At 39.0% G+C, this 27,405-nt stretch overlaps 2 protein-coding genes across 4 annotated transcripts in view; one reads left to right on the top strand and one right to left on the bottom strand.

The window, feature by feature from the left end:
* LOC126095743 (zinc finger RNA-binding protein) overlaps window positions 1-25,824 on the bottom strand; it is a 46,518-nt gene extending 20,694 nt beyond the window's left edge. Inside the window, exons 1-5 of one of the 2 annotated variants that reach the window (XM_049910516.1) lie at window positions 25,695-25,824; window positions 12,352-12,509; window positions 7,125-7,286; window positions 5,703-5,876; window positions 5,108-5,391 (exon numbers count right to left, since the gene is read on the bottom strand). In XM_049910516.1, coding sequence (XP_049766473.1) covers window positions 5,108-5,391; window positions 5,703-5,876; window positions 7,125-7,286; window positions 12,352-12,509; window positions 25,695-25,744 — 828 coding nt within the window. In that variant the 5' untranslated portion in view covers window positions 25,745-25,824. The remainder of the gene's footprint in view (window positions 1-5,107; window positions 5,392-5,702; window positions 5,877-7,124; window positions 7,287-12,351; window positions 12,510-25,694) is intronic. The other variant, XM_049910517.1, reaches the window with a different exon arrangement.
* A 421-nt stretch (window positions 25,825-26,245) lies between these two features.
* Window positions 26,246-27,405, top strand: part of LOC126094961 (AP-5 complex subunit beta-1-like) — a 147,877-nt gene continuing 146,717 nt past the window's right edge. Inside the window, exons 1-3 of one of the 2 annotated variants that reach the window (XR_007521900.1) lie at window positions 26,246-26,575; window positions 26,647-26,769; window positions 26,855-26,950. Coding sequence is in view for 1 of the 2 variants with exons in the window: in XM_049909616.1 (XP_049765573.1) it covers window positions 26,474-26,575; window positions 26,647-26,769; window positions 26,855-26,950 (321 nt within the window). In the remaining variant the exon portion in view is untranslated. The remainder of the gene's footprint in view (window positions 26,576-26,646; window positions 26,770-26,854; window positions 26,951-27,405) is intronic. The other variant, XM_049909616.1, reaches the window with a different exon arrangement.

The following is a 27,405-nucleotide window of genomic DNA, read 5'->3' on the forward strand; positions in this document are numbered from 1 at the left end:
TGTTAAGTAGCGCGCCAAACAGGGAAAGTTAATAGTTTAAATTAATATACATAGTGTTGTTACAAGAAAAGCAAAGCTTTCACATAAAATATTGTTCTCAAGCAGCAAGAGAAGCTAAGCTTTCGCATATACTGTTGATCTTTTTTGCGCATGTTACACTTTAAGAGATATGATACAAATGTGCCTGAAAAATTTTTAATAATGACAAATGTCTGATCATCAGGGTTTGAGGGTTCGAAATGCTTCTAACTAAATGGCTCGTCAGCAGACACCCGATTTTTAAATGAGAGTCAAACGCTTTGTGATTTAATAAATTCACGGTCCATTCTTGTACGTAGTTCAACTTACGTAAAAGGATATTTACTTTGAAAGTAATGCTTTTCAAACCACCAATCTTAATATTTTCCCCGCGACCTGTTACAAATACACTCCTGGAAATTGAAATAAGAACACCGTGAATTCATTGTCCCAGGAAGGGGAAACTTTATTGACACGTTCTTGGGGTCAGATACATCACATGATCACACTGACAGAACCACAGGCACATAGACACAGGCAACAGAGCATGCACAATGTCGGCACTAGTACAGTGTATATCCACCTTTCGCAGCAATGCAGGCTGCTATCCTCCCATGGAGACGATCGTAGAGATGCTGGATGTAGTCCTGTGGAACGGCTTGCCATGCCATTTCCACCTGGCGCCTCAGTTGGACCAGCGTTCGTGCTGGACGTGCAGACCGCGTGAGACGACGCTTCATCCAATCCCAAACATGCTCAATGGGGGACAGATCCGGAGATCTTGCTGGCCAGGGTAGTTGACTTACACCTTCTAGAGCACGTTGGGTGGCACGGGATACATGCGGACATGCATTGTCCTGTTGGAAGAGCAAGTTCCCTTGCCGGTCTAGGAACGGTAGAACGATGGGTTCGATGACGGTTTGGATGTACCGTGCACTATTCAGTGTCCCCTCGACGATCACCAGTGGTGTACGGCCAGTGTAGGAGATCGCTCCCCACACCATGATGCCGGGTGTTGGCCCTGCGTGCCTCGGTCGTACGCAGTCCTGATTGTGGCGCTCACCTGCACGGCGCCAAACAGGCATACGACCATCATTGGCACCAAGGCAGAAGCGACTCTCATCGCTGAAGACGACACGTCTCCATTCGTCCCTCCATTCACGCCTGTCGCGACACCACTGGAGGCGGGCTGCACGATGTTGGGGCGTGAGCAGAAGACGGCCTAACGGTGTGCGGGACCGTAGCCCAGCTTCATGGAGACGGTTGCGAATGGTCCTCGCCGATACCCCAGGAGCAAAAGTGTCCCCTAATTTGCTGGGAAGCGGCGGTGCGGTCCCCTACGGCACTGCGTAGGATCCTACGGTCTTGGCGTGCATCCGTGCGTCGCTGCGGTCCGGTCCCAGGTCAACGGGCACGTGCACCTTCCGCCGACCACTGGCGACAACATCGATGTACTGTGGAGACCTCACGCCCCACGTGTTGAACAATTCGGCGGTATGTCCACCCGGCCTCCCGCATGCCCACTATACGCCCTCGCTCAAAGTCCGTCAACTGCACATACGGTTCACGTCCACGCTGTCGCGGCATGCTACCAGTGTTAAAGACTGCGATGGAGCTCCGTATGCCACGGCAAACTGGCTGACACTGACGGCGGCGGTGCACAAATGCTGCGCAGCTAGCGCCATTTGACGGTCAACACCGCGATTCCTGGTGTGTCCGCTGTGCCGTGCGTGTGATCATTGCTTGTACAGCCCTCTCGCAGTGTCCGGAGCAAGTATGGTGGGTCTGACACACCGGTGTCAATGTGTTCTTTTTTCCATTTCCAGGAGTGTAGATTCGTTTCAGCAGTTGCCAGAGAGCTCAGGTAACAGGCGACACTGCACTTGGGTAGATATCATGACGTAGGAAACCCGTATGTACGTACGTGTAAAAGATCATCAATGAAAGATGATACTGCAAGAGCACCGGAATTTCGTGAACCATATTAAAATGTGCACATTTAAAGTGCATACTTAAAGGCACACTCGTATGTCCAGATTCCCAATGAAGTACCGTAGACCCCAACCTCATATTAAGCTTTTAAGTGTGGTTTTCAGGATGTAAATTTTCTTGGAGCACCAGTACTGTATTATATCGTGTTCGGTTCTTCATTATGGCATAATGCCATACGTGCTAGAAAATGAAAACGTGCACTTGAAATGCAGCGAACAGTTGAAACTACCCAGTACTGTGGAATTAAACATTTCGTTTCAAATACATTGACTGCCTCTGCGGAGAAGATTAGCAAAAGTCAAATTTCTTTAGCAAACAGACAAAAATAACTTCATTGTTCTGCAACGCAATTAATGCTTGACTGTCAGAAAGGTGGAAATAAAATAAAATCTGAAACTAATGACTTATTTCAGCCTTTAGTAATTATGTGAATGTGTTTTAATTCACTTGACAGCTCCTGGCCACAGATTTCCGTTTTGTTTTCATTTGACGTGAGAGTAAACGAAGGGGAAACAGCAAAATCACTGAATGTAAACACGGGTCATGGAGACTACCCACTATAGCCTCAGATTGCTCTGCGCATCAGCCCTGGATCTACGACATTTGCGAACCGGGTCAATATTAAAAAAAAAATAATCAAATTTTCAAAATATGTTCATCTTGTAGCGCACATCTTTCTGAAAAGTCTGAAACATAAAACGTATGTATTCGAGGAAATGTAAGATATATTATTTGGTCTTAAGTATGCCTAAGTGCAGTTCCATGCCTCTTCATAAAGCATTTTTCTACTGCACGTCCAAACTATATTCAGGAGAGTGGAAATTGAAATGTCCTGTGGTGCCTCTCCTGCTCCCAGTCGGCCGGTTTGGCAGCCTGCCCCTCTTAAAAAAAAAAATCTCGCAATTAATAGCGGATGGGATTATTTGTAATCGAGAGAACAAGAACTCTTCGGAAAATCTGAACTCTTCATTGCCCATTAGTTGCTGTTTTGTGAGACATAAAATTAAATATAGGATATATAAAACCAGTACCGACAAGAGATAAGCAAGAAATTACGCATTTCTTCAAACCTTAGCTCCTAGCATTTTTTTCTCTCTTAACTTGCTACAGCTTTACATGGCAAACGTTTTGCTACATGGAAAATCGAAATGTAGTTATCTAATACTGAAAAAGCTGTTAATACAAATAATACCCAAGACTGGTGAGGTTTCTCGATCTGATTACGTCTATTTTGTCACTGTCTGCTAGATAAAACAAAATAGGCCTTTCTAATACGGCAGCAATTTTATAACACACCAAATAAACGAGACTGTTTTGGCACAAATGGTCATTTTTATAACACGACAGAATAGAATCCAATAATTATCAATATCAAATGCCTATTAGGCCTATTACAAGCAAAAAGCTTTATGTTAGAAAATAGTTTCATTCATATGCACCAGCTTCTCTAGCATGAGATCGAAAACTAGTATTACAAAATTTTTATATAAATTTGGAATTGTCTTATTCTTCCATAATTTGTGTGATGTCCTCGTTTCTTCTCTGTCCTCGTTCTAACAAACAATCCTGTCATAACCAATTCTGTAGCTATTGCTGCCACTGTCAAAATTTGTTCGCCGATTAACTTCACTAACCCTGCCAGAATCACTGGTTTAGTTCTCCCACAATTATTCTCCGGTTAGGCGATGTTACGTGTTCGTACAACACGTTTTCCGTGTTACTTCCATAATAGAACTTAAGCGGCTGGTAGCCGGGGACTGTACTATTGGTCCTTACTAGTGTAGCGATCTGGCCAAACACTTTCTGTAAAACTTCATTTTCTGGGACACACCGAGAAGATCATACATAATCTTTCTCACCTGTTATTCCTGTCAGTCGTTTATTTCCATTCTGATAGTATGAATCTATGGATTTCGCTAGTAATTATAACAACGCTGATCATTCGCACACCCAATCAGCCACATAATCAGACAGCGATTGCCATTCATCCATTCGGCTTTACTCCACTCAGCTCGTATAACCCCGTCCCCTTTTGTCTGTGGAAAGTTTATTTCTAGATGCGACGAGGATTCTCCTGACAGAGACATCACGTACACTATGCATGCATTCAAAAGTCAGCTTATGATTCATTCAGAAATCAACTTAAAATGTGTTCAAAAACCAACAGAAAAGCGTTTCAAAATCATATGACTAATTGATAGGCAAATGTGCGCTGGATGCTAAGTGCTTCGCGAAACAAGTTTTTTTCCCCTCAAGAATATGAATTAGGCACCCCCATTTCCCGGAAGTATCTAGCTGCTTGCTGCGACTGCTTGCACAGCTAACAGCCACATTCCTGTTGACAGAAGCAGAAGAATCTACTACTCAAACATGACTCTACTGCGCATGCGCATGAGCCCGCGCGTTAACTGCTAAAACAAATCTAATGTAAACAGTTGCGACTTCACGCTCATTGGAGGCAATTTGTTGTTATGAAGCACTGCATAGTCTTCCTAAAGCCTTTGACACATTTTCAATCGGCAGACGCTTGCATGAGCACTTGTTTCGTCGTCGTATATGGCGCATTTCCTTTGCAATTTAAGTTATTTTGGTTTTTTTCTCTCGTTTATGTTTTATTGTTGAAGTATTATTCTGCAGTAGCGGGATACAGTAATATCCTTTGTTAGTGTGTTGGTTCTTACTAGTCAAATTACAAAAATTTAACTGAAAACTAAAACAATGAAAAATTCCCGGAATTCTAAAAATATCCCGGGTTTTTCCCGGTTTTCTCCCGGATGAAAAAAATCCCGGGTTTTTCCCAGATCTCCCGGTTGTCCCGGGTCGTAGACACCCTGCATTACCTTACAAATTAAACTTTAAATTAGTTCAATGAAAATTACAAGTATATTAGTATTTCAATGAACTAATGTTATATTACATTTTTCATTTCAGCCACCAAAGCCACTGGCAAATTTTATTAAACCCCAAACTTATACAAACGTATTTAGAATAAAAAGAAAAAAAAAAATGAATAAATGTGGTAAGGCAGTGTTTACTCAAATACGTTTAGTTTTAACTGAATGTAGTGACAAAAGGAGCAACCCCTTCTGTAACTCACCTGTGGACCAGCACAGCTGATCTTACAGACATCACAATAATGCAGCTGCTGGGGCTTTGGTGGCTGCTTGAGCTTCATTGTCTTGACACCTCCAGGCACTGGCTTCTTATAACCCTGCCAGGTGCCTGCAGGTTTTGCAACACCTGTATTTGTGGCTACTGCTGCTGTGGCACCTGTTGCAGTGCCTGCAGCTGCCGAACCTGTTTGTGCTTGCTGAGCTACATACATAGTAGCAGCACTGTACAGGGCAGCATCGTAACCAGAGTATGTTGTGTTGCCAGTTGCTGAAAGTTATACCAAAAATACGTTTACATATATATACCTACTTTATCATCCAAAGTGAACAACATCTGAATGTTATCAATGCTACTCAAAAACTTAATGTGTGTCATTATAACTAATAAGGTTCTAAAGTAGTCAACTAGCAACACTTTTAATATTAAATAAACTTAAAAAATGTGGGCTCACAGTAATTAGTACTCAAGACTGAAAACATTATGCAGTCGATAAATCAAAGTCTACACCACATAACTCTGATGCCTGGTGAATACACAAAGTATAACAGAAGTATTAGTTCCATCGAGACAGTTCTTACCCTTTGTGGTGTTTGTTGTCTGTGCAGCAGCTGCTGTGTAACCTGAAGTGTAACTAGCACCCTGGGTGCCTTGTGTGGTATAAGCAGTACTGTAGGATGCTGCCTTAGGCGTTGTCTGAGTCACCTGCCTTGTTGTTGCTGTGTAGGTGCTCGTGCTGAAAGCTGGCTTCGATGCTGCAAAAATTGGAATCAGCTCTATTTAAACACACATTATCAGAAAGGTTTTGGACCAGGTTTAAACAACTGATGAAATCAATGACTGCAATTAATCAGAATGCAACAATACATTTTTGGGACCTCACCAATACACAGTTAGGAAGGTACCTCAATTAAGGTACAGATGATCAGTTATTCATTCTCACCTGTACTTGCACTTTTACATTTCCAAACTTATCAAAAATTTTGGAAGTTTGTAATTTTTAACGTAAAGATAAACTAAACATTCAATTTAATTCAGTAAATTGTTACACCTCAAAATTTATAACAATGACCCTAAGATATTTAACAGCAAGAGGACCAAATCCAATTTTGGAAAATACTGTTCAATCTCAATTTTATCACTGGATTGACTACATCTGATAGTAATGGATAGCTTTTCCAGCTGTATTACTGCTTTGCTTTTATCACTTGCTATAAATGGGGTGTGCGATTTATATGGTACCAATCAATCAGAATCTGACCTCTTACAAGGAATTATGCCTATTTGTTAGTGTGGAGCAGATTAGCTAGTTTTCACATAGTAGCAGATACAGAAAAGAAAGATTATGACCCAAATGATATATGGCACTTAAAACTGCATTGGTGGAAATGTGCTTTTACACTTTAATCACCTATATTTACATCCTCAATACATCATTTTACATCAAATATAAGTATTACTCTAACTACTGAATTAAGTGATCCTGTCACTCCTTATTCAACACTTTTTGTTGTAATATCTAAAATGGTAAGATCAATTCAAAGTAGCTGTACAGCAACATTAATATCCAGTAAGTAGTCTTGGGAGCATAAAATAACCCCCCCCCCCCTCCCCCACCAATTTTGTCAAATTCACTTGGTCTTCTACGTCTCATAGCTGCCACTACAATTCTGTTTTCCACAAACTACGTAACCTTGTTCTAATTCAGTCGAAGATCGTCAATTACATCAAGCACTTTTTTCGACCCCAACAGTCTTCATTTTCCCATTAGTTTTCTGAAAAATTCTTGATGACAGAAACTTGTCAAAATAGTTTTACACAACAGCTGCTAATCATTATCAGTCTGCTACTGCTCATATTTCTGCTCCATAAACTTATTACATTGGTAACAGTTCCATTCTATGTTTATCATCTTTATAAGATAAAAGAGGCAGTACACATCCACAATAAGATAAGTTCAACAAAGACAAGGCAATCTAAGGAAAAATGTTTATTGTTCTTACCCTGATAGTGTGTATCCGTAGTAGAATAGGTGGCAGCTGCTGCTGCGGCAGCTGCAGCAGGTTGCTGATAGTATGTCTTAGTGCTGTCATATGCTGTCTGTGCTGTGCGTCCATATCCATAATCATATGTAGTGGCAGTTGCTGGAGTACCAGCCCCAACAGCTGTAACATGCAACAAATTTGTTAAGATTTCATTTAAAACATGAAATAAGAGAAGAACAATAATAAACTCAAGAAAGAGCCCTTACCCACCACAAAGTGGTACATGCTGGACAGGGATGAGAGAAAATAATGTATGTACAGTTTAAGAAACTCGCATATTTTGAAACCGATGACTGCTGGCCGCAATCTTACTTTAATTTATCTGTATGAACAAGAATTACTCTACAAAATTGACAGACATATCACCGATTTACAGCGAGCTCCCGATTATCTGAGAACACAGAATGGCGTCTGCAGAGAAACTCACAGATAACTGAAAATGCATGTTTTTACTGGAAACTGCGATTAACTGCAACTGATCAAATTTAAAATTCCGTTAGACACTTTGACAATTCCATCTTTTGTGACAAAATGAAAATTGAAGGGTAGATATTTCACTATGTGTGGAAAACTCATATAATGACCATGTGGGGATTGTGAATATTTCCTTTGGTTTTCGAACTGCGTAACTGTGTTTCACTACTAGTTGTGTTATCGGCATCATTGGTAACAAGAATTTCAGATATCACGATTTTTTTTTTTTTGCATAATGCTTTTCCAGTTGTTTTAAGCCTGTGCAAGCATATATTCTTCATAATATAGCAATGTTAGTATCAAAAAGAAAGAGATAATTAGAAACACACATGTATGTAAGTGTTGTAACATAATAAAAATTAACCATATATGTAGGCAGTAATAACAAAGAATTACATCCACAAAGTTGTAATGTTCGTTGCAAGTAATCTTTCTACTTAATCTCTTACTTACTAACTAAAGATAAATGGTCTAACTGTAAATAACTTACTCCAAGTTTTTTGGATATAATGTTGGAAATGGTGAAGATAACCACCCAATACACAATGTAATTATTTGTCCTTGTGCAGACGGATTGTACTGCCAAGCTGAACGACACGAAAGATGAAATTCACAGGATTAAAATTCTACAAAGAATGAACAAGCTCATTTAACCTGTCAGCCCTGCTGCCATGCAAAAGAAGCCATAATCAAGAAAAATCCCGTAATTCTCATTAATACTACAAGCACCGATCAAGTAATCTACTGCATTAAGGACAACTTCCTACAGATAAAAAGAGGTTTAGGGAGGCCCTTACGTGCAATTCCAGGGCACACTGAAGGAATAAAAGTCAACATTTCACATTTTCCTGTTATAGAATCACACTAGTTGGAAAGGGTACGAACAAATCACACACATCCGTCCACATCAAACCCACCGACAAGCAAGAGTACCTCCATTTTGACAGCTGCCACCCATTCCATATCAAACTGTCACTTCCCTACAGTTTATGTCTTCGTGGTAAACGAATCTGCTCCAGTCCTGAACCATTACACCAATAACCTGAAAACAGCTTTCGCATACCGCAACTACCCTCCCGACCTGGTACAGAAGCAAATAGCTAGAGCCACTTCCTCATCCCCTCAAACCCAGAACCTCCCACAGAAGAACCCCAAAAGTGCCCCACTTGTGACAGGATACTTTCCGGGACTGGATCAGACTCTGAATGTGGCTCTCCAGTAGGGATAAGACTTCCTCAAATCCTGCCCTGAAATGAGATCCATCCTTCATGAAATCCTCCCCAAGAGTGTGTGTCTGCCACCCACCTAACCTTCGTAACCTCTTTGCTCATCCCTACGAAATCCCCAAACCACATTCCCTACCCTATGGCTCCTACCCTTGTAACCGTCCCCGATGTAAGACCTGTTCCATGCACCCTCCCACCACCACCTACTCCAGTCCTGTAACCCGGAAGTTGTACACAATCAAAGGCAGAGCCATGTGTGAAAGCACCCACGTGATTTACCAACTGACATGCCTATACTGTGAAGCGTTCTATGTGGGAATGACCAGCAACAAACTGTCCATTCACATGAACGGACACAGGTAGACAGTGTTTGTTGGTAATGAGGGTTACCCTGTGTCTAAACATGCCTTGGTGCACAGCCAGCACATCTTGGCAAAGTGTTACACCGTCCGGGTTGTCTGGATACTTCCCACTGACACCAGCCCATCAGAACTCCGGAGATGGGAACTTGCCCTACAATATACTCTCTCCTCCCATTACCCGCCAGGCCTCAACCTCCGCTAATTTCAAGTTGTCGCCACTCGTACCTCACCTGTCATTCAACATCTTTGCCTCTGTACATCTGCCTCGACTGACATCTCTGCCTAACCTCTTTGCATTTATGTATGTCTGCCTGTGTCTGTATATGTGCGGATGGATGTGTGTATGTGCACGAGTGTATACCTGTCCTTTTTCCCCCCCTAAGGTAAGTCTTTCCACTCCCGGGATTGGAATGACTCCTTACCCTCTCCCCTAAAACCCACATCCTTTCGTCTTTCCCTCTCCTTTCCTCTTTCCTGATGAAGCAACCTTGGGTTGCGAAAGCTCGAGATTTATGTATGTGTGTGTTTTTTATTGTCTCCTATCAGCATACCAACACTTTCGTTTGGTAAGTTACAGCATCTTTGTTTTTAGATATAACTATGTTAAATCATGTATGATATTTAATAATTTTTTCATAATGTGGGGCCACAGTCATAATATATTTCTTTAAAGTCAGTACCACCATAATCAAGTGTTATAAATTGCCTAAGATGGCATACCGTCATATTAAAATACACTATTAGACACAATGTCTAAGAGTTGATAATTCTGGCAGGGCCTACTGCTTTTTTTCATTACTGAATACACCATCTTGACTCGAGATGAAAGGCTCTGCCAGGAATATAGAATATCAACTCTTAGACAATGTGTCTAATAGTGTAATTTAATACAACAGTATGCCATCTTAGGCAATTTATAACACTTAAAACACTTGATAATGGCACTTTGAAGCCAAAATCATCATTATCTAAGCGTAAATGTAACACTGTAAACAAACAACTGTCTAATGGTGGTACTGACTTTAAAGACATGTATGATATGTTTAAGGAGAAATATCTGGAATTTTAAGCTGTGACGTACAATTTCTACTAAAAATAAGCAATGAAAACTTTTGTTTGTGTTCTGGTAGGCCCCAAGTTGATGTTTGTTCCACTGGTGGATACGTGTTAGGATAAAAGCTAAAAGTTGGCTGACAACATAAAAAGAGCCAGTTTGTGTGGGTGGGGGGAGATACACCTTAGGAGGTCAAAAATTTTTTTACTGTCAACTTCAGCACATATAAAATATGCTAAATAGTAACGCGGATACACTAGGGATAAGCACAGATTATATGTAATACCACAAGAAGTCTTCCTTATATCTTCAATTGAAAGATGTTAATTTACCTGACACCTTATTAGCACATGCAAACTGTCAGTTACTTCAAGGAGGAACAGAAAATATAAACACATAGTAAATTATTCACTGTAGAAGCCTCAGTATTATTGACATCTCATGGTAGCTAGGAGAAGAAAAGAAATAATTTTTCCTTCATTGTGATATATGCTTTCATGTAGTATCAACACCAACATTAAACAAAATTTATCATGGGAACTGTCCCAAAAGAAATCTTGAATCATGTTCTTTTAAGTGAACTGGAAATTATCTAACTGTATCTACTAGGGAAATATCTAGGCAAAGAAACAGACATGAAATCAGCTTTAGTATTTACACCTCTCCACAATCAATCCAAAGACACTGTAAATTCTCACTTGGGCATTCCACCTCTCCCCTAACTGTTCAATCAAGTTATTGGAGAATTCACCCATCACTGGAAATATTCTGCTTATCTAGAGTTTTACTAAGGGACCAGTGAACTTACTATGTGTCAGTTATGCTTGCGGTAGAATGAATCTAAACTCTGCAATGGAGTTAGGACTGTTCCAACTGACTAATTTATTCCATGCAAAGTTCATCTATCAAACACAAATCCATCAAAAATCTCAGACAGCAGAACTTCTCCAATTTTAGTGTGTACAGTACCCCTTCAAAAATTTATCTGCAATTATTCTTCCTACCTCTGTGCACTTTCACTATTGTTTCACAAATGCATGTGCAAATGGTTGAACTTGTTGGCCAAATTGTTCGACAAAATTTCTCTGAAAACCAGTCTTTGCTTGCCAACACAAGAAGATTGACAAATTTATTTTTAACAGGGAGCTGTAGAATCAGAAATGGCCAAGGCAAATTATTTCAGTATGTTCTGAAAACTAATCATGCAGTTTCATAGATTCATTTCATGAACTTCTTGCAATAAAGCAAATGGATCCTTTTTGGAAATGTATTCAGGAAAATACATAAATTACAAAGTTGAATGATTAACTGCTGTCTTATGTAAAAAGTGTAGTAGCCCTCATGAGTGCAGATGCAAATCATATCGTTGGGTTACAATTATTTAGGAATCTAATGTCACACAAACTATGGCACATTAATCCACTGTGGAAACTAAAACTAGGTATTACAGCATGATAGCTCCACAATGTGATGACAGTTCTCAAACAATACATACGACATTTCTCTGATGTTTTGTTTGAGACCCTAGCAAAAGCTAGTGATGATTTGGCAATTAAGTTAACCACCACATACATAAAAACTGGTTTGCAAATATTTGGAAATTCAGAACAATAATCCTGACAAAATGAAACAATAATCCTCAAACAGATTTATAGCAGGGAGGGGAGGGAGGAACAAATCTCTTCAAAGTTCCTGTGAAAACTCGACAATTTGGGCAGGCACAATAGAAATAATTTGATTTCCATTTATTATTAAAATTCTTATTATAATGTGTGTAATATATATGTTGTATCTACACCCTTAATTAGTTCTGCAACACTGGCAGAGCAAATAGTGTAGAGTGAAGAAACATTTGCTTTAGCACAGGCTACCAGCCATAATGTATACTGATAATTACACAAGGCCGTTTACTGTGCTACTGGGTAAATACTTAATGTAACAAGATAAAACAATGTGTACATGTCAACAGTAAGCAGTGCCACAACTACTCAGTCAAGGATGAGATCTTTAGCTTTGCCTGAAATACATACAATATTCCAAAATGAACACACAATACAATATTTCCCCACCTGCATAGGTCCCAGCTGTTGTGTGAGTGGCAGCTGTTTGATACGCCGTCTCATACCCTGTTCCAGCTCTCTGTGCTGTGTATGTCGCTGCTGTTGCTGCAGTTGGAGTCACAGCATATCCCGTCTGTCCAGTCTGGTAAGCTGCTGCACCCGTCGCTCTGATAATAGAAACAATGATCAAATTATGCAGAGGAGTGCACACAAATTAGGAATAATTTACTTTGTTAGTGTATTTATGATGCTGCTGCTGACAGTGCAAGCTGCTTTCTCTCCAAGCAACAATAAACCTACACCCTCTGAATCTGCTTACTGTATTCATCGTTGCCTCCCTCAACGATTTCTTCCCCACACGCTTCCCTCCAGTACTTAATTGGTGATCCCTTGATGTCTCAGAATGCGTCGTGTCAACTGATCCCCTCTTTTTGTCAGGCCGTACCAAAAATTTCTTTTCTCCCCAATTCTGTTCAGTACCTCCCCATTAGGTACACGTTCCACCCATCTAATCTTCGACATTCTTCTGTAGCACCACATTTCTAAAGCTACTATTCTCTTCTTGTCCAAACTATTTATCGTCCGTGTTTCACTTCCATACATGACTACACTGCATGCAAATACTTTCAGAAACGACTTCCTGACAAATCTATACTCTAAGTTAACAAATTTCTCAGTAATGCTTTTCTTGCCATTGCCTGCCTGCATTTTATATCCTCCCTACTTCAACCATCAGTTATTTTGCTGCCCAAACAACAAAACTCATTCATTCACCCATTCATTCACTAACTCATTTCCTAATTCTAATTCCCTTAGCCCCACCTGATTTGATTCAACTATTCCATTATCCTCCTTTTGCTTTTGTTGATAATCATCTTATGACCTTCTTTCAAGATACTGTTCATTCTATTCAACTGCTCTTCCAAGTCCTTTGCTGCCTGTGCCAAAAATTCTAGGCCATCAGCAAACCTCTAAGTTTTTATTTCTTCTCCCAGGTCTAATTCATAATCCAAATTTTTCTAATGTTTCCTTTATTGCTTGCTCAATATACAGATTGAATAACATTGGGGATAGGATACAAGCCTGCCTCACTCCCTTCTCAACCACTGCTTCCGTTTTGTGCCCCTTGACTCTTAACTGTCCACTGGTTTCTGTGCATACAATGTGTCACAGATCATTTAAAATTAGTTAATTAGTTAGTTATATTTTTGAGAACCGAAGTTTCCTCCAATGTGGGTGGTTTTTAGCTGTTATCATTATATTATAGCTTATGATATAAGGACAGTTAAAAATACCCATATGTGACGAAACTTCGGTTCTCACAAATACATTTCTTTTTAATGAACTGCGACAGACATTGTGGATAAAAGCACACTTACAGTGTTCACAGCTGTACGTTGTGAGATGGGAACTGAATACAAGGAATCTTGACTTGGTTGTGAGTAGCCAACCACACTACTCTTTCATAGTTTCCTATGGCATGTTAATAAAGTTATGTGATATTTTAATCTATTAGATTAGAATTTACACATGTCCTATAGATTTCCAGCAAAATCAGAAATAAGACAAGTAGGCTATTGCAACTCGGGCTACACTACACATCAATCTAGTAGAGCTATCTTATTTTCATATAGACATTTCTTTGGGTTTGACGTATCAAAAGCAAACTATCACATTCCAGCCTGACCTAGGCCTTGGGCTTCACTACAGGTCAGCTTGTCAGAACATAAAAGTTTGTTTTCAGTTAGCAAGTAAAACAAAATAATCTGTTACCAACCTTAAAATTCATAACAACCGGATCGGTAAAAATTATTCTGACACTCTCCATACTGAAAACAGATGTAAACTGCTTGCATGTTCCGCCAAACAAATAATTACATTTGGCGATTCTCAATGGCCCACTGTCTACAACAGTCAATGAATTTCCAACATTGATGTACAACGCAATAGCTGCTGACACCATCATCAGAGCACTTGTCAGCAGGCTCGCGCGCACGCACAGTGCTGAATTCGGGTATGAGCAGTGTGTTCTCCCACTTCTGGTTACTTGAAGCGTGGCTGTTTACTGTATGAGCAGTAGCAGCAAATAGCCAGATGCTACACAGAAAAGATGTCTGGCGCACCCAAGCCGAGTTATAGTGGGGGGGGAGGGGTGTCATCCTCCGCATGAACCATGTACGTGTTTCGTGATATTGCCGGTCTCTCTCCGTTTACATCTCCCATGTCAAATGAAAACAAAACAGATTTCTGTGGCCAGAAGCCATCAAGTGAATTAATATATATTCTCATAAATCATGGAAGACTAAAATAAGTTATAAGTTTCAATTTTCTGATTTTATATTATTTCCAAGTTATTAGAGATTTACCATTAATGTCTTAATGAAGCTATTTCTGTCAGTTTTGTGAGAAATTCACTTCTATTAATCTTTTTCACTGAGTGAGTCAGTTTATTTGAAACAAAAGAGTTTCATTCCACACTATTAGCTACTTTCAACTTCGTTCAATTTCAAGTGCAAATTTTCATTTTCTGGGATGAATGACATTATACCATCATAAAGAACCAAACATGAGAAACCAGTACTGGACCTCCAAGAAAACTGGTATCCTGAAAACCACATTGAAAAGCTGAATATCAGGCACTTCAGAGTGCATCTGGACACACAAATGTACAATTAAGAGTGGAATGAAGCATTTTAGTATGGTTTATGAAATTCTGATGCTGCTTGAGTATCTCTGATGCCCTGTTACTTTTATGACACTGTAAGATCTCTTAAAGCTATATACGTACAAATATACGTAAACATTGACGTGAAATGACTAAGCAGGCAAATTTGATCAGTAGTTTTGACTAAATATTTAGTTTCAAATATACCAACAGCTGCAGCAGAATTTTACAAATCTGCCTTTCGTGAAACACAGTGTTTTTCAATCACAAGGCACCTGTCTAGTATTTCCTGTAGGCCTGAAGTTATTTCTTAATTTGTGTTTACATCTCAAATTTATAGAATGCTATTCTATGTTAAACTGTAGACTGGCAGCATGCCATGTCTTTATCACTGTAACTCCCCACATGAATTTATATTTATTCCTAGAGTAGAATATAAACTTTCAGCTGTACTTTGCCTCACAAACAACTGTTAATTTTTTTACACATTTTGAAATAGTCATGGAATTTACTGTCCTTTATTCTGGTGTATTCCTTCTTACTAGCTTTTTGCAGTGCTTTGTAGATGTAAACCTGATTGGAAAAGCTACATAACAATAATGCTGAGTACCAATTAACAAAAAAATCTGTCAAAGTCACCACATAGCAAAATGTTATGGTACTTTGAGCTGTATAGTCTAATTTTAAAATTAATATTATGCCAAGAACTGTTTCCTTATTTGCATTCCTTATCTGGCTAGGATATGATAAAACAATTGCTCCAGGTACAATTCCCTAGGTCCTCTCAACAACATGCCGCAGGACTGCACATGGTCACACGACACCCCACCACGCACGGAATTCCACACAGAAATGACGAAAAGTGTATGAGCAGAGCAAACGCCAAGCACGAGCTGCCTAGGTCATCATAGCTGAGCATGCGCAGTATGGCCTGTTGTCTGACTATCTGGTAACTGCTGAAACGAACCTAGGATTCTGGCCAAATTGTGTATCAATAATTTCTTTGTCCATTAGACATCTTAAGTTGCAACATTTCTGTATCTTGGAGGAGATTGAATGGCCGTTTCTGATATGGTTTGTTATTTACACCTGTTTGATGAAAATACTGTATACACCTTTCTCTGGCTTTTCATAGGACAATTTCTAGATTAAGCGTGCCTTATACCTGCACCAGTGAAACAATGCACTTGACAATTTGCATTACGTAAAGTTAGGTTGGCTATATACCACAATAGCAATGTTGGAACAGCAGCCTCTATACACATAGCAAACTATTTGGTTTTCTGTTTCGACTTTTACAGGGTGTATACACAGACAAGGAAAAAAATTCCCGGATTTCCCAGTTAAAAATACGCTTTCTCCCGGGTGGAATCATAAGTTTTTCCCTGTTAACTGACAGTATATCTTATCTCGGAACTGTATAACTTATCAATCCTTTGAGTGGTTATGGTTTTATACATGGGTGTAGAATTTCCCGGCACATTAGAAAACGAAACTCAAGGACACACACACACACACACACACACACACACACACACACACAACAACACCACCTTTTGGAAAGACATTTGATGTGCAGTAACATGTACGCTGCATAATTTTGTTTTACAAATTCCACCAAACACCGCATGTTACTTTCCAAAGCATTGAAATCAAGATTGCGATGCGTATTTGTTAAGCCAGTCATAGCTCATGTCACGTGATCTTGCCAGCTGATGACGCCGGGTATTCAGAGGTTTGGACACGTGGAGTAGTCAGCCAATAGCAACATCACTTAAGTACAGCAAACATACGAACAGGAAAAGTTAATTGTTTAAAATAATATACATATAATGTTGCTACAAGAAAAACAGAGCTTTCACATATAATGTTAGTCTTACATGCACATTACATTTTAAGTTATATCACACAAATAGGCCAGTAAATTTTTTAATAACATAAAAGTGTGATGATCTGGGCTATAAATTCTTCTACAAGGCTCGGCATCAAAAAGCTGACTTTTAAATGAGTCCCCAATTCACAGGGAAGTAGGCATCGACCTGATACTAAGCTTTTCAATGTGGTATCGGGATGTAAATTTCCTTGGGTACCAGTACTTTGCTATCTCCTGTCTGGTTCTTTGTTATGGCATAATGCCATATGTGCTAGAACATGAAAACTTACACTTTAAATGCACTGAACAGTTGAAACTAGCCAATAATTTGAAATTAAACCCTTTGTTTCAAATATATTGACTGCCTCAGCCGAAAAAGATTAATAAAAGAAAATTTCTTCAGCAAACCAATAAAAACAACTTCCTTGTTCTGCATGGCAATTAATGCTTGACTGTTACAAAGGTGGAAATAAAATCTGAAACAAATAACGTATTTTAGCCTTCCATAATTATGTGAATGTATTTTAATTCACACGGTAGCTCCCGGCCAAAGAAATCAATTTTGTTTTCATTTGACGTGAGTGCAGTAGACAAAGAGGAAACGACAAAATCACTAAATGTAAACACGGGTCACATGGAGAATACTCGCTTCCCTATTAAAAGTGTTCATTTTGTAGCACAAATCTTTCTGAAGAGTCTGATACATAAAACATATGTGTCCGAGGATTTGTAAGACATGTTATTTGATCTTAAGTGTGCCAAAGAGCAGCACCACACCTCTTCATACAGCATTCTTCTATCACATGTAACTGTATTTCGGTCTGTGGTATTGAAACATGTATATTTTGTACTGGATGCCATCAAATTATATTCAAGACAATGGAAATTAAAATGTCCTATGGTGCCTCTCCTGCTTCCAGTCTGCCGGTTTGACATCCTGCCCCCCCCCCCCCTTTAAAAAATTCTTCAGAAAATTTGCACTCTTTTATCCCTATTAGCTAACAACTTGCTGCTTTGTGTGACAAAATTCAGTACAGGATACATAAAACTAGTAAAGAGAAGAGACTAGCAAGACAGTACTCATTTCTTCAATCCTTAGCTCCTAGAATATTTCTCTCTCTATCTTGCTGCAACTTTACATGGCGTGCCTTCCTTTCTGCGAAAGGATCTGTTGCCTCAAAGTTCGTCAAACGTTGTGCTACATGAAAAATCGAAATGTCTCTGTCTAATACTGAAAAAGCTGTAATTACAAATAGACCCAAGACTGGTGTGGTTTCTCGACCTGATTACCTGTATTTTGTCACTGTCTGTGAGATAAAACAAAATAGGCCTTTATAATACTGCAGCAATTGTAACACACGCCAAATAAACGAGATTGTTTTGGCAGAAATGGTCATTTTTATAGCACGGCAGAATATAATTCACAAAGTACCAATAACAAATGCCTATTAGGCCTGCCACAAGCAAAAAGCTTTTCGTTAGGAAATAGTTTTACACTTCATTCATACGCTCAAGTTTCACAAGCATGAGATCGATAAGTAGTAGCACAAAATTTGGAATCGTCATTCTTCCATAAATTAAGTGATTTCACCGTTTCTTCTCCTTCCTCGTTCTAACAAACAATGTTGTCATTACTAATTCTGTATCTATTCCTGCCAGTGTCAAAAGCTTATTTGCCAGATAACTTGACTAACTCTGCCAGAATCACCAGTTTAGTTATCCCGCAATTATTCTCCGGTTAGGCGTTATCTGTTCGTACAATGCGTTTTCTGCGCTACTTCCAGAATAGACCTTAAAAGCGGCTGCTAGCCGGAGACTGTACATCTGGCCCTTGCTAGTATATCGATCTGGCCAAAAATTTTCTTGGATACACCGAGAAGATAATACGTGATCTTTCTTACCTGTTATTCCTGTTAGTCATTTATTCGCACTCTGGTAGTCTGAAATGGATTTTGCTGGTTATCATAACGCTCATCATTCGAAAACCCAATCAACCACATAATCGGACAGTGGTTGGCTTTCTTTCGTTCGGCTATACTCTGCTCAGCTCATATAGCCCCTTTTGTCTGCAGGAAAGTTTATTTCTAGATGTGACGAGGATTCCACTGACAGAGACATCACGTACACTATGCATGCATTCAACAATGTTCAAAAACCGAAAAGGACACGTTTCAAAGTCATACGAATAACGGATAGACCAATGTGCACTGGATGCTAGGCACTTTAGATACTATTCAACTGCACATGATCCCAATCGTAACCGCTAAAGCAAATCTAATCTTAACAGTTGTGACGTCATGCTCATCGGAGGCAATTTGTTGTTACGAAGCATTGCATAGTCTTCCTAAAGCCTTTGACACATTTTGCTGTTGGCAGACGCTTGTATGAGCACTGTTTTGTTGCTGTATATGGAGCATTTCCTAAGTTTTATTTCAGTTTTTTTCTCTCTTTCACTGCAGTATTATTCTGCAGTAGCAGGATACAGTAATATCCTTTGTTAGAGTATTGGTTCTTACCAGTTAAAATTACAAAAATTTAACCGAGAAGGAATTCAAATAAATTGCAGGGGTTTTCCCGGATCTCCCAGGTCGTAGACACCCTGTTGTAAATGTAAGCCATCGAGCACTAACACTATATATAAGAATTCGCTTTTGACTTGCTACCACAATGACAGCAAATAAACAACAACTGAGATTGTAGCTCCTCACCCTGTTTTATAATGACAATGATACAAGAAATAAACCATATTCGTTGCCTTTCACTCTATTTTATGGCAACAATGGCACAATTCCATCCAGCTCACTGTAGTCAGAATCAGCATCAGAACAGTCTTCATAGTTATCACCACAAACACAGATGCCCTTGACCACAACATTGTGCAGGAATACACTTCGAGCCATAACAATATGCACCTTTTCTCACAGGACTCTGCATTTGTCTAGCGCTTTGTAACAGATCTCTGTACTTTTCAGCACACTTAGTGACTTTTCCCATCCCTGATAAGTTCACTTTTGTCACTAAAAATACATTATCTGATCGACATGGGTCAAATACGGCTCACACCATCTATAAACTTTTGAACTAACAATGCCTTGCTTACTATCATTCCAGCACTAATTCCAAAGGTTTTTGATGTGTGTTACAATATGTTATTGGTAGTAACTGATGGTCGTCCATGAATACTTGTATATTCTTTCTCCTGTTCGTAAAACTCATAAGTTCTCTGTAGTAACTTCAAAGCCTCGCTGGCTAGTGGCACAACTTGAACAAAGGAATGTCACTACGCAAATTCAGTTTTTCACAGTCCAAAACAAGTACACTGTATAAATGATACACAATTCTCATTGTTTACTTTCACACCAAAGCTGGCAACATGGGAGCTTTGACATCATGATGGGCAGCGATTACCACACTGGAATTGGTTCACAGCTGCCGCTTAGAACCTCATGCCTATCGTTCCTCATTTGATGTCACACAGCCAATTGGAAACAAACATCAGTGCAAAGTATCAGCGGCCTAGGATTAGTCTCGTTTTTTTTTTATACAACCAATGGTGGCTTTAGCCTAAGTACTTTGAACAACATTGCTTACGTGATCCCATTTATCTACTAGATGGAAAGAAGAGGTTCATTTGAGCAGTTGCCAGTGGGCTCATGTGCATGCACAGGGCTGAATTTGTGTGCGAGTAGTGCCTTCACCCTTTTCTGGCTACTTGAAGTGTGTGTTTGCCGTATAAGCAGTAGCAGCAAGTAGCCAGATGCTACCCAGAAAATTTTTTCTGGCGCGCCCAAGCTGCCAGATTCTCGCATGCGCAGAGCAAGCAGTTATAGTGGGAGGAGTCGTCCTCCACGTGACCCATGTACACGTTTCGTGATCATGTTGGTCTGTTTACAGCTCCCACGTCAAATGAAAACAAAACATTTCTGTGGCCAGGAACCATCAAATTAATTAATATACATTCTCATAACCATGAAAAACCAAAATAAGTTAGTAGTTTCAATTTTCCAATTTTATATTATTTACACGTTATTATCAACCAACCATTAAAGTCTTAATGAAGCTATTTCTGTCAGTTATGTACAGAAATTTCCTTCTATTAATTTTTCCACCGAGGCAGTTTATTTGAAACGAAGTGTTTCATTCCACACTATTGTCTACTTTCAATTTCATTCAATTTCAAGTGCAAATTTTCATTTTCTGGGACAAATGACAATACCATAATAAAGAACCAAACATGAGAATACAGCACTGGACCTCCAAGAAAATCGATATCACGAAAACCACATAGAAAAGCTGAATATCAGGTACTTCAGGGTACATCTGGACATCATGATGATGTCCCATACGCCTTGACAAGAGTGTAGGGGAACGATGCGGGAGATTCGCACCGTCATACTAGGCAAGGTCCTAGTGGTGGTGGTTTGCCATTTCCTTCCTCCATCCATAAAGGGGATGAATGATGATGATGATGACAATACAACACCCAGTCACCTCGAGGCAGGTGAAACTCCCTGACCCCACCGGGAATCGAACCCAGGACCCCATGCTCAGGAAGTGAGAACGCAACCCCAAGACCACAAGCTGAGAATGTAGAAATGTGCAGTTACAGCGGAATGAAGCATTTCAGTATGGTTCACGAAATACCGACACTGCTGGAGTAGTCGCTGATGCCCTGTTCCTTTTATGACATGGTAGGATGTCTTAATGCTATATACGTACAAACATATGTAAACATTGACTTGAAGTGGCTAAGCAGGCAAATTTGGTCAGTAGTTTTGAACTAAAAATTTTGTTTCAAATATATTGACAGCTGTAGCAGAATTTTACAAATCTGCCTTCTGTGAAACAGTGTTTTTTTGATCACAGGGCACTTGTCTAGTACTTCCTCTAGTCCCGAAGTTATTTATTGATTTCTGTTTACATCTTAAATTTCTAGAATGCCATTCTATGCCAAATCGTAGACAGGCAGCATACCGTGTTTTATCATTTAAACTCCCAACATGGCTTTATTTTTATTCCTAGAGTAGAATATAAACTGTCAGTTGTTCAGTTTCTTTGCCTCACAGACAACCTTGTTAATTTTTCACACATTTTGAAATAGTTTCACTACATAGCAAAATGCTGTGGTACTTTGAGCTGTGGAGTCTAGCTTTGAAATGAATAATACGCAAAAAACTGCTTCCTTATTTGCATTCCGTCTGCATAGAATTAATGCTGCAGTACTGTGAATTGTCATGTGATGCCCCACCACGCACAAAATTCCACACAGAAATGCAACAAAAAGCATTATGAGCAGAGCAAGCACAGGCTGTCTGTCATCACAGTTGAGCATGAGCAGTACAGCCTGTTGTCTGGCGCTGTCTGGCAACTGCTCAACGAACTTAAGAGCTCTCAAACACCTGAATAGTATTTGCAAACACAATGTTCACAATGGCGACAAACCATGCCTTGCCATTCCTTGATCTCTCTCTAGTGAAAAACTGAGTACCTCCTCAGAGTGTAACAAAACACATACACCAACTTATCTGGGGTCTAGTGCAGCAGGGGATACAACCCGTCGGCTTTGAACAATGACGTCATTCCTTAGTCATAGATCGTAATGTCTTCACTTCGAGGCATAGATAATAAAGCAGTTCTGTGTTCTAATAAGCACTATCATTAAAATAATTGAATGTAAATCTAAAAGCGATCGCTTGATATTGGGTGCATCATTTTACTGATTGCTTAATGAAGTAGGATCAGTTTATTCTATGTCGTGAGACTTTTTTTTAAAAAAAGCCAAAAAACTTATTACGTACTGAAGGGAGCTAGAACACTAAGAAGAATCGCTTCTCGGCTTTTGACAAGATATTGCTTAATAAAGTAGGATCAGTTTATTCTATCTCGTGAGATTTTTTTTTTTTTAAAGCCAAAAAATACTTATTAGGTACTGAAGGGAGCTGCTTAATAAAGTAGGATCAGTTTATTCTATCTCTTGAGATTTTAAAAAGTCAAAAAATCGTTTCTTTACTGATTGCTTAATGAAGTAGGATCAGTTTATTCTATCTCGAGATTTTTTTTTAAAAAAAAAAAGCCAAAAAACTCTTATTACATACTGAAGGGAGCTAAAACACTAAGAAGAATCGCTTCTCGGCTTTGGACAAGATATTGCTTAATAAAGTAGGATCAGTTTATTCTATCTCTTGAGATTTTTTTTTTTTAAGTCAAAAAACACTTATTACGTACTGAAGGGAGCTAGAACATTAAGAACAATCGCTTCTCGGCTTTTGACAAGATATTGCTTAATAAAGTAGGATCAGTTTATTCTATCTTGTGAGATTTTTTTTTTGAAAAGTCAAAAAACACTTATGCTTTTGACAAGATCAATGTTTATCTCTCTCGCATTCCTTTGTTTCTCAACATTCTCCTCAGCTCTTTCATCTCTGTAATACATGCTCTCTGGCGACTTGTGACATTGTTCAAAGCCGACGGGTTGTATCCCCTGCTGCACTAGTCCCCTTATCTGGATGCTCTCTGCTACTGGTAGCTGACACAGAAAGCATAGTGTCCTGAAGACGCTACTGCACTGAGCAAAAGCACTGAAGATATCAAAAATCTTGTCACAAGAGTGCAGCCACCTACAAAGTCTTCCAAAAGACTACAATCACTGCGCGATTCACAGGTTATTCCAGACACTAAACACAAAGAATGCAAGAATCTTACATTTTTGCCTTTCTGTGAGCTAATGACAAAATGACAGTGTGCACTGTAGAGCAACACTGGCAAGAACACATTAAGTCTATCACGTCTTGTGTCCAATAAACTAGGCATCGCAGGATATGCTATAGAACAGACACTGTACAAGATTCACACCACCTGCATTCACGAGTGTTAATCGTTTCTGTGATAATACAATAACAGGAATGACTGAAATTAAATTCGCAAATCACCTCTTGGTACAAAGTGGAGTCCGGCCATCATGAAACAAGTATGAAATACACGTAATGCTTTACTTAGTACTGATTTGAGCACAAGCGATGTCACAGTTGGCGGAAGAGTTGCATAATAATGAGACTATTAACAATATGATAACTGTTTAATAGAGGGCAATCTGATTTGCTTTGAGCAGATACTAGATGCTATGAACCAGTGTACAGCTAGTTTCCTTTACATAACTAAGACATAGCAAATTGGCACAAAAGTTACATGTATGAACAGCTTGACCATGATAAGTTGACTATTCATGAGATGACTTTCAGTAATGGTAGGAGGCGTGTCTTGCCCCCACATTAAGCCCGCTAAGGGTTGACGAGTGGTGACAGGAAGAAATTATCAGCTGCTTTGTACAGTGCAGGCACCACCACCCTTAACAAAACATACATTAATATTTTGCATCTAGAGACTGCTTAATGTTGGCAGTACTCCAAGACAAATGGTGCTCCACTTCTGACAGTGCCTGTAAAATCACCATGTTACCGAGAACACGCTGTATGTCTATGCCCTGAGTAGTGGCGATTCGGAAAGCTTGTCACTGCAGTACAGTGGCTAATTTCTGGGTTAAACTAAACAGAGCTCAAACTTTTAATCAGCTTATTATATCATAGTTGACTGTAAAATGATTGTTGCAATAAATGTAACGCTTCTAGTAAAAGTAATTATAAATTGTGACGAATTCAGATAAACAGTGTGGAAACAGCGAAAAAATTGATTTTAAGCCAAGACATAATCTAACTACCCTTTAAATTTTATTATTCACTATGCTTTAATAAAATATCCGATATGTTATTACTCTACAACGGCATCTTTCACATTAATACAATACGCGAGAATGGATACAAACAATGTATTTCCATTACTACGAGGATTAATGCACTGACAAGTACATACTAATGTCAGATTACCAGTTACATGGATTTAATTGTTACCACACTTTGGTAATTTTTGGATATGATCCAAATACAAACAGTACAGCTGATCTTTGTCAATCAACGACGTTCTACCTTTTGGTTGGCGTGACAATTTATACTGAAATCTACTGATATTTAAGAAGTTCCACGCGGGTTGGAACAATCTGTACACCTAAACTGCTCTGCTCTATCACTTATTTCAACCAGTAGGATGAAAGCACTCTCCCCGGGCAATATCTATCGTCAATCGATACGCGTAAAGGAAACATTCTAGGACGCGACATCAAGATCAAGTATAACGGTATATCGTTCGAGGAGCACTTAAGAACACACCACGTCCAAACCACTTCCCATAAATATAGGCTAATTATTCAACGAACTCCTCCTGATTAAGTTATACCTCAAACTTGAAACGTGATGTATCCTTCTTGCCTTTTTCCGTAGACAATGGCCGTACACGAATTCAACACAATCACTTCAAAGGATAGGCGGGAATACGAGTATATTAACATTTTCGCAGATAAGCATAGCTTCGCGCCGATTCGCCGAAATGACAATGTTAAGAACCCAAATTTGTTACCTAAAATTCAACTAAACAAATTCAAAGGCCAAGATGGCGTCGCTTCACGACCGCCAATTCACGAGCGAACATAAACTTCCTAAAAAAAAGGATAAGAAATAATGTAATTAACTCGCAAGTTCGTACTACTTTTTCTTTACATTACAACTGAACATATAACACTAGCTTCCATCAAATATTTATCCCATCATGCTTGAAACCGACACCCCTCGCCGCCATTCACGATAATCGGATAAGCCGGTGAACAGGATTCACCAAAAATAACCCTGCCTGATAACAATCGCTTAAGTTAATAACAATAATAGGAGAAAAATATCTCATGCAAAACGTAAACAAATATATACACACCCATACTGCGTCCCGCCGTGCGTAAAACCAAAATAATTGTTCGTAGCCATCCTCCTCCTACAACGCAAGAGAAAGAACAAGATCGCTGCTATTACAGACCCGTTGTATAGCAAGAGCTACTCCGATTGGTCGAAAGGCAGGGACGTGGCTTAAAACTCCACAGATAACATATTTGTTCTGTAAATTCCAGGCACGTGAAGTTTAGAAATTTCACAATACATTGTTATTATTACTGTGAACTGAACCAATCTTTTATTGGCTTGTAACCTGATTAAACTAGAATGTTATTATTTAATTAGGAAGTCCTTACACATAAATTAGGCTACGTAGAAAAACATTTAGGATAATCACATAGTATTTTTAGTGTCCATATTATATTCAGATCTAATTTTTAAATAGTAAAATTTATTACTATAAAACCTCTATGATACAGTTAAATAAATTTTTGATCTGGAAGGAAACTATGCCATCTTAATTTTCAACGATCCATGTTTTCCATTCTCAACTGAGAATCTACCGTTGAAGGAATCTAACCCAACAATCTAGATAAATATCTTTGCAGTTTGCTGTGTTTTGTAATCTGACAGGCAGTGTAAGTAAACAAACACTGGTGTGAAGGTTAGAGGCGTATTGTGCTGTCAAAGTAAAGCACAATGTGCGTATTATAAGGAAATGTTAATCGAAAGAAGTCACTTGGATAACACGTTATGCGTTAAATGATGAAAGTGATGAAAAGCAAAATCACTTACGAATAGCTAAGTTCATGTTCCGTTTTGATAATGTTGACCACCAAAGATAAGCACCAATTGAAACTGCTTGGCTTGAAGGATGTATTTTCGAATTCTCTTGAACTCCACGACATTTTTGACTGTGCACTGAAGGTAAAAGTTTTTTTCCATCGTACGTAAAAGATGAAAATCACTTTCACCTATTGTAATAGTCAAATTTTCAGGTGCTCTTAGAGGAAAAATATGTTGTGATGACTACCAAACTAAGTATATGCACGTTTATAGAAGAACAGACGTCTCTGTTGAACTCTGTGACTGACGCAGAATTAATTTTTGCAACACTGAAGGCAAGTAACTGGAGGGCCAGTACTCTAACCAAATAGCAGTTAGCTGCATTGCTGCAACAAAAGGAATAATTTCAATCTATTTCAGAATTTGTTTGAGTCTTGTGTGGAAGATGATGATATTCTGCTACAAGGAAAATGCTTGTCAACAATGACAACTGTGCTGGTGCAAACAATAACAGTCGTAAGTCAAATTTTCGTAACCATACTCTGTTTAAATGATATGTTATGATAACAAAAACTAACAATGATTCGGAAAAAACTTTTTACCCCACGAAAACCCTCTTGTAATTTGATACTCTGAAGTCACTGGAATATGCATTGAATAACAGCTGCAAGTAAAACTTCTATTTTTAAAACAGGTAGATTATTTAAAATGAAATACTAATGAAATCTATTTGTTTATCCATTCATGCAGGAATGTTTTCACTGTGATAATGATTTTGTTATCACCATCTTCTCCCATAGGCTAGGCCTTGCTGATGCTGCCATATTAGTCTCTCCTCACCCGACTGTTTTAAGTCGCTGTACTGTTTGAATTTAAGCCTATTCATCATAGAATCGAGATGATTCTTCTGAAGTTTTCCGCTTCTGTTCATCCCCCAAATATTGTGGACAAGTATTTTTTTGTGACTTGTA

The sequence above is a fragment of the Schistocerca cancellata genome, chromosome 8 (genome assembly GCF_023864275.1).
Source record: "Schistocerca cancellata isolate TAMUIC-IGC-003103 chromosome 8, iqSchCanc2.1, whole genome shotgun sequence".
Lineage (NCBI taxonomy): Eukaryota > Metazoa > Arthropoda > Insecta > Orthoptera > Acrididae > Schistocerca > Schistocerca cancellata.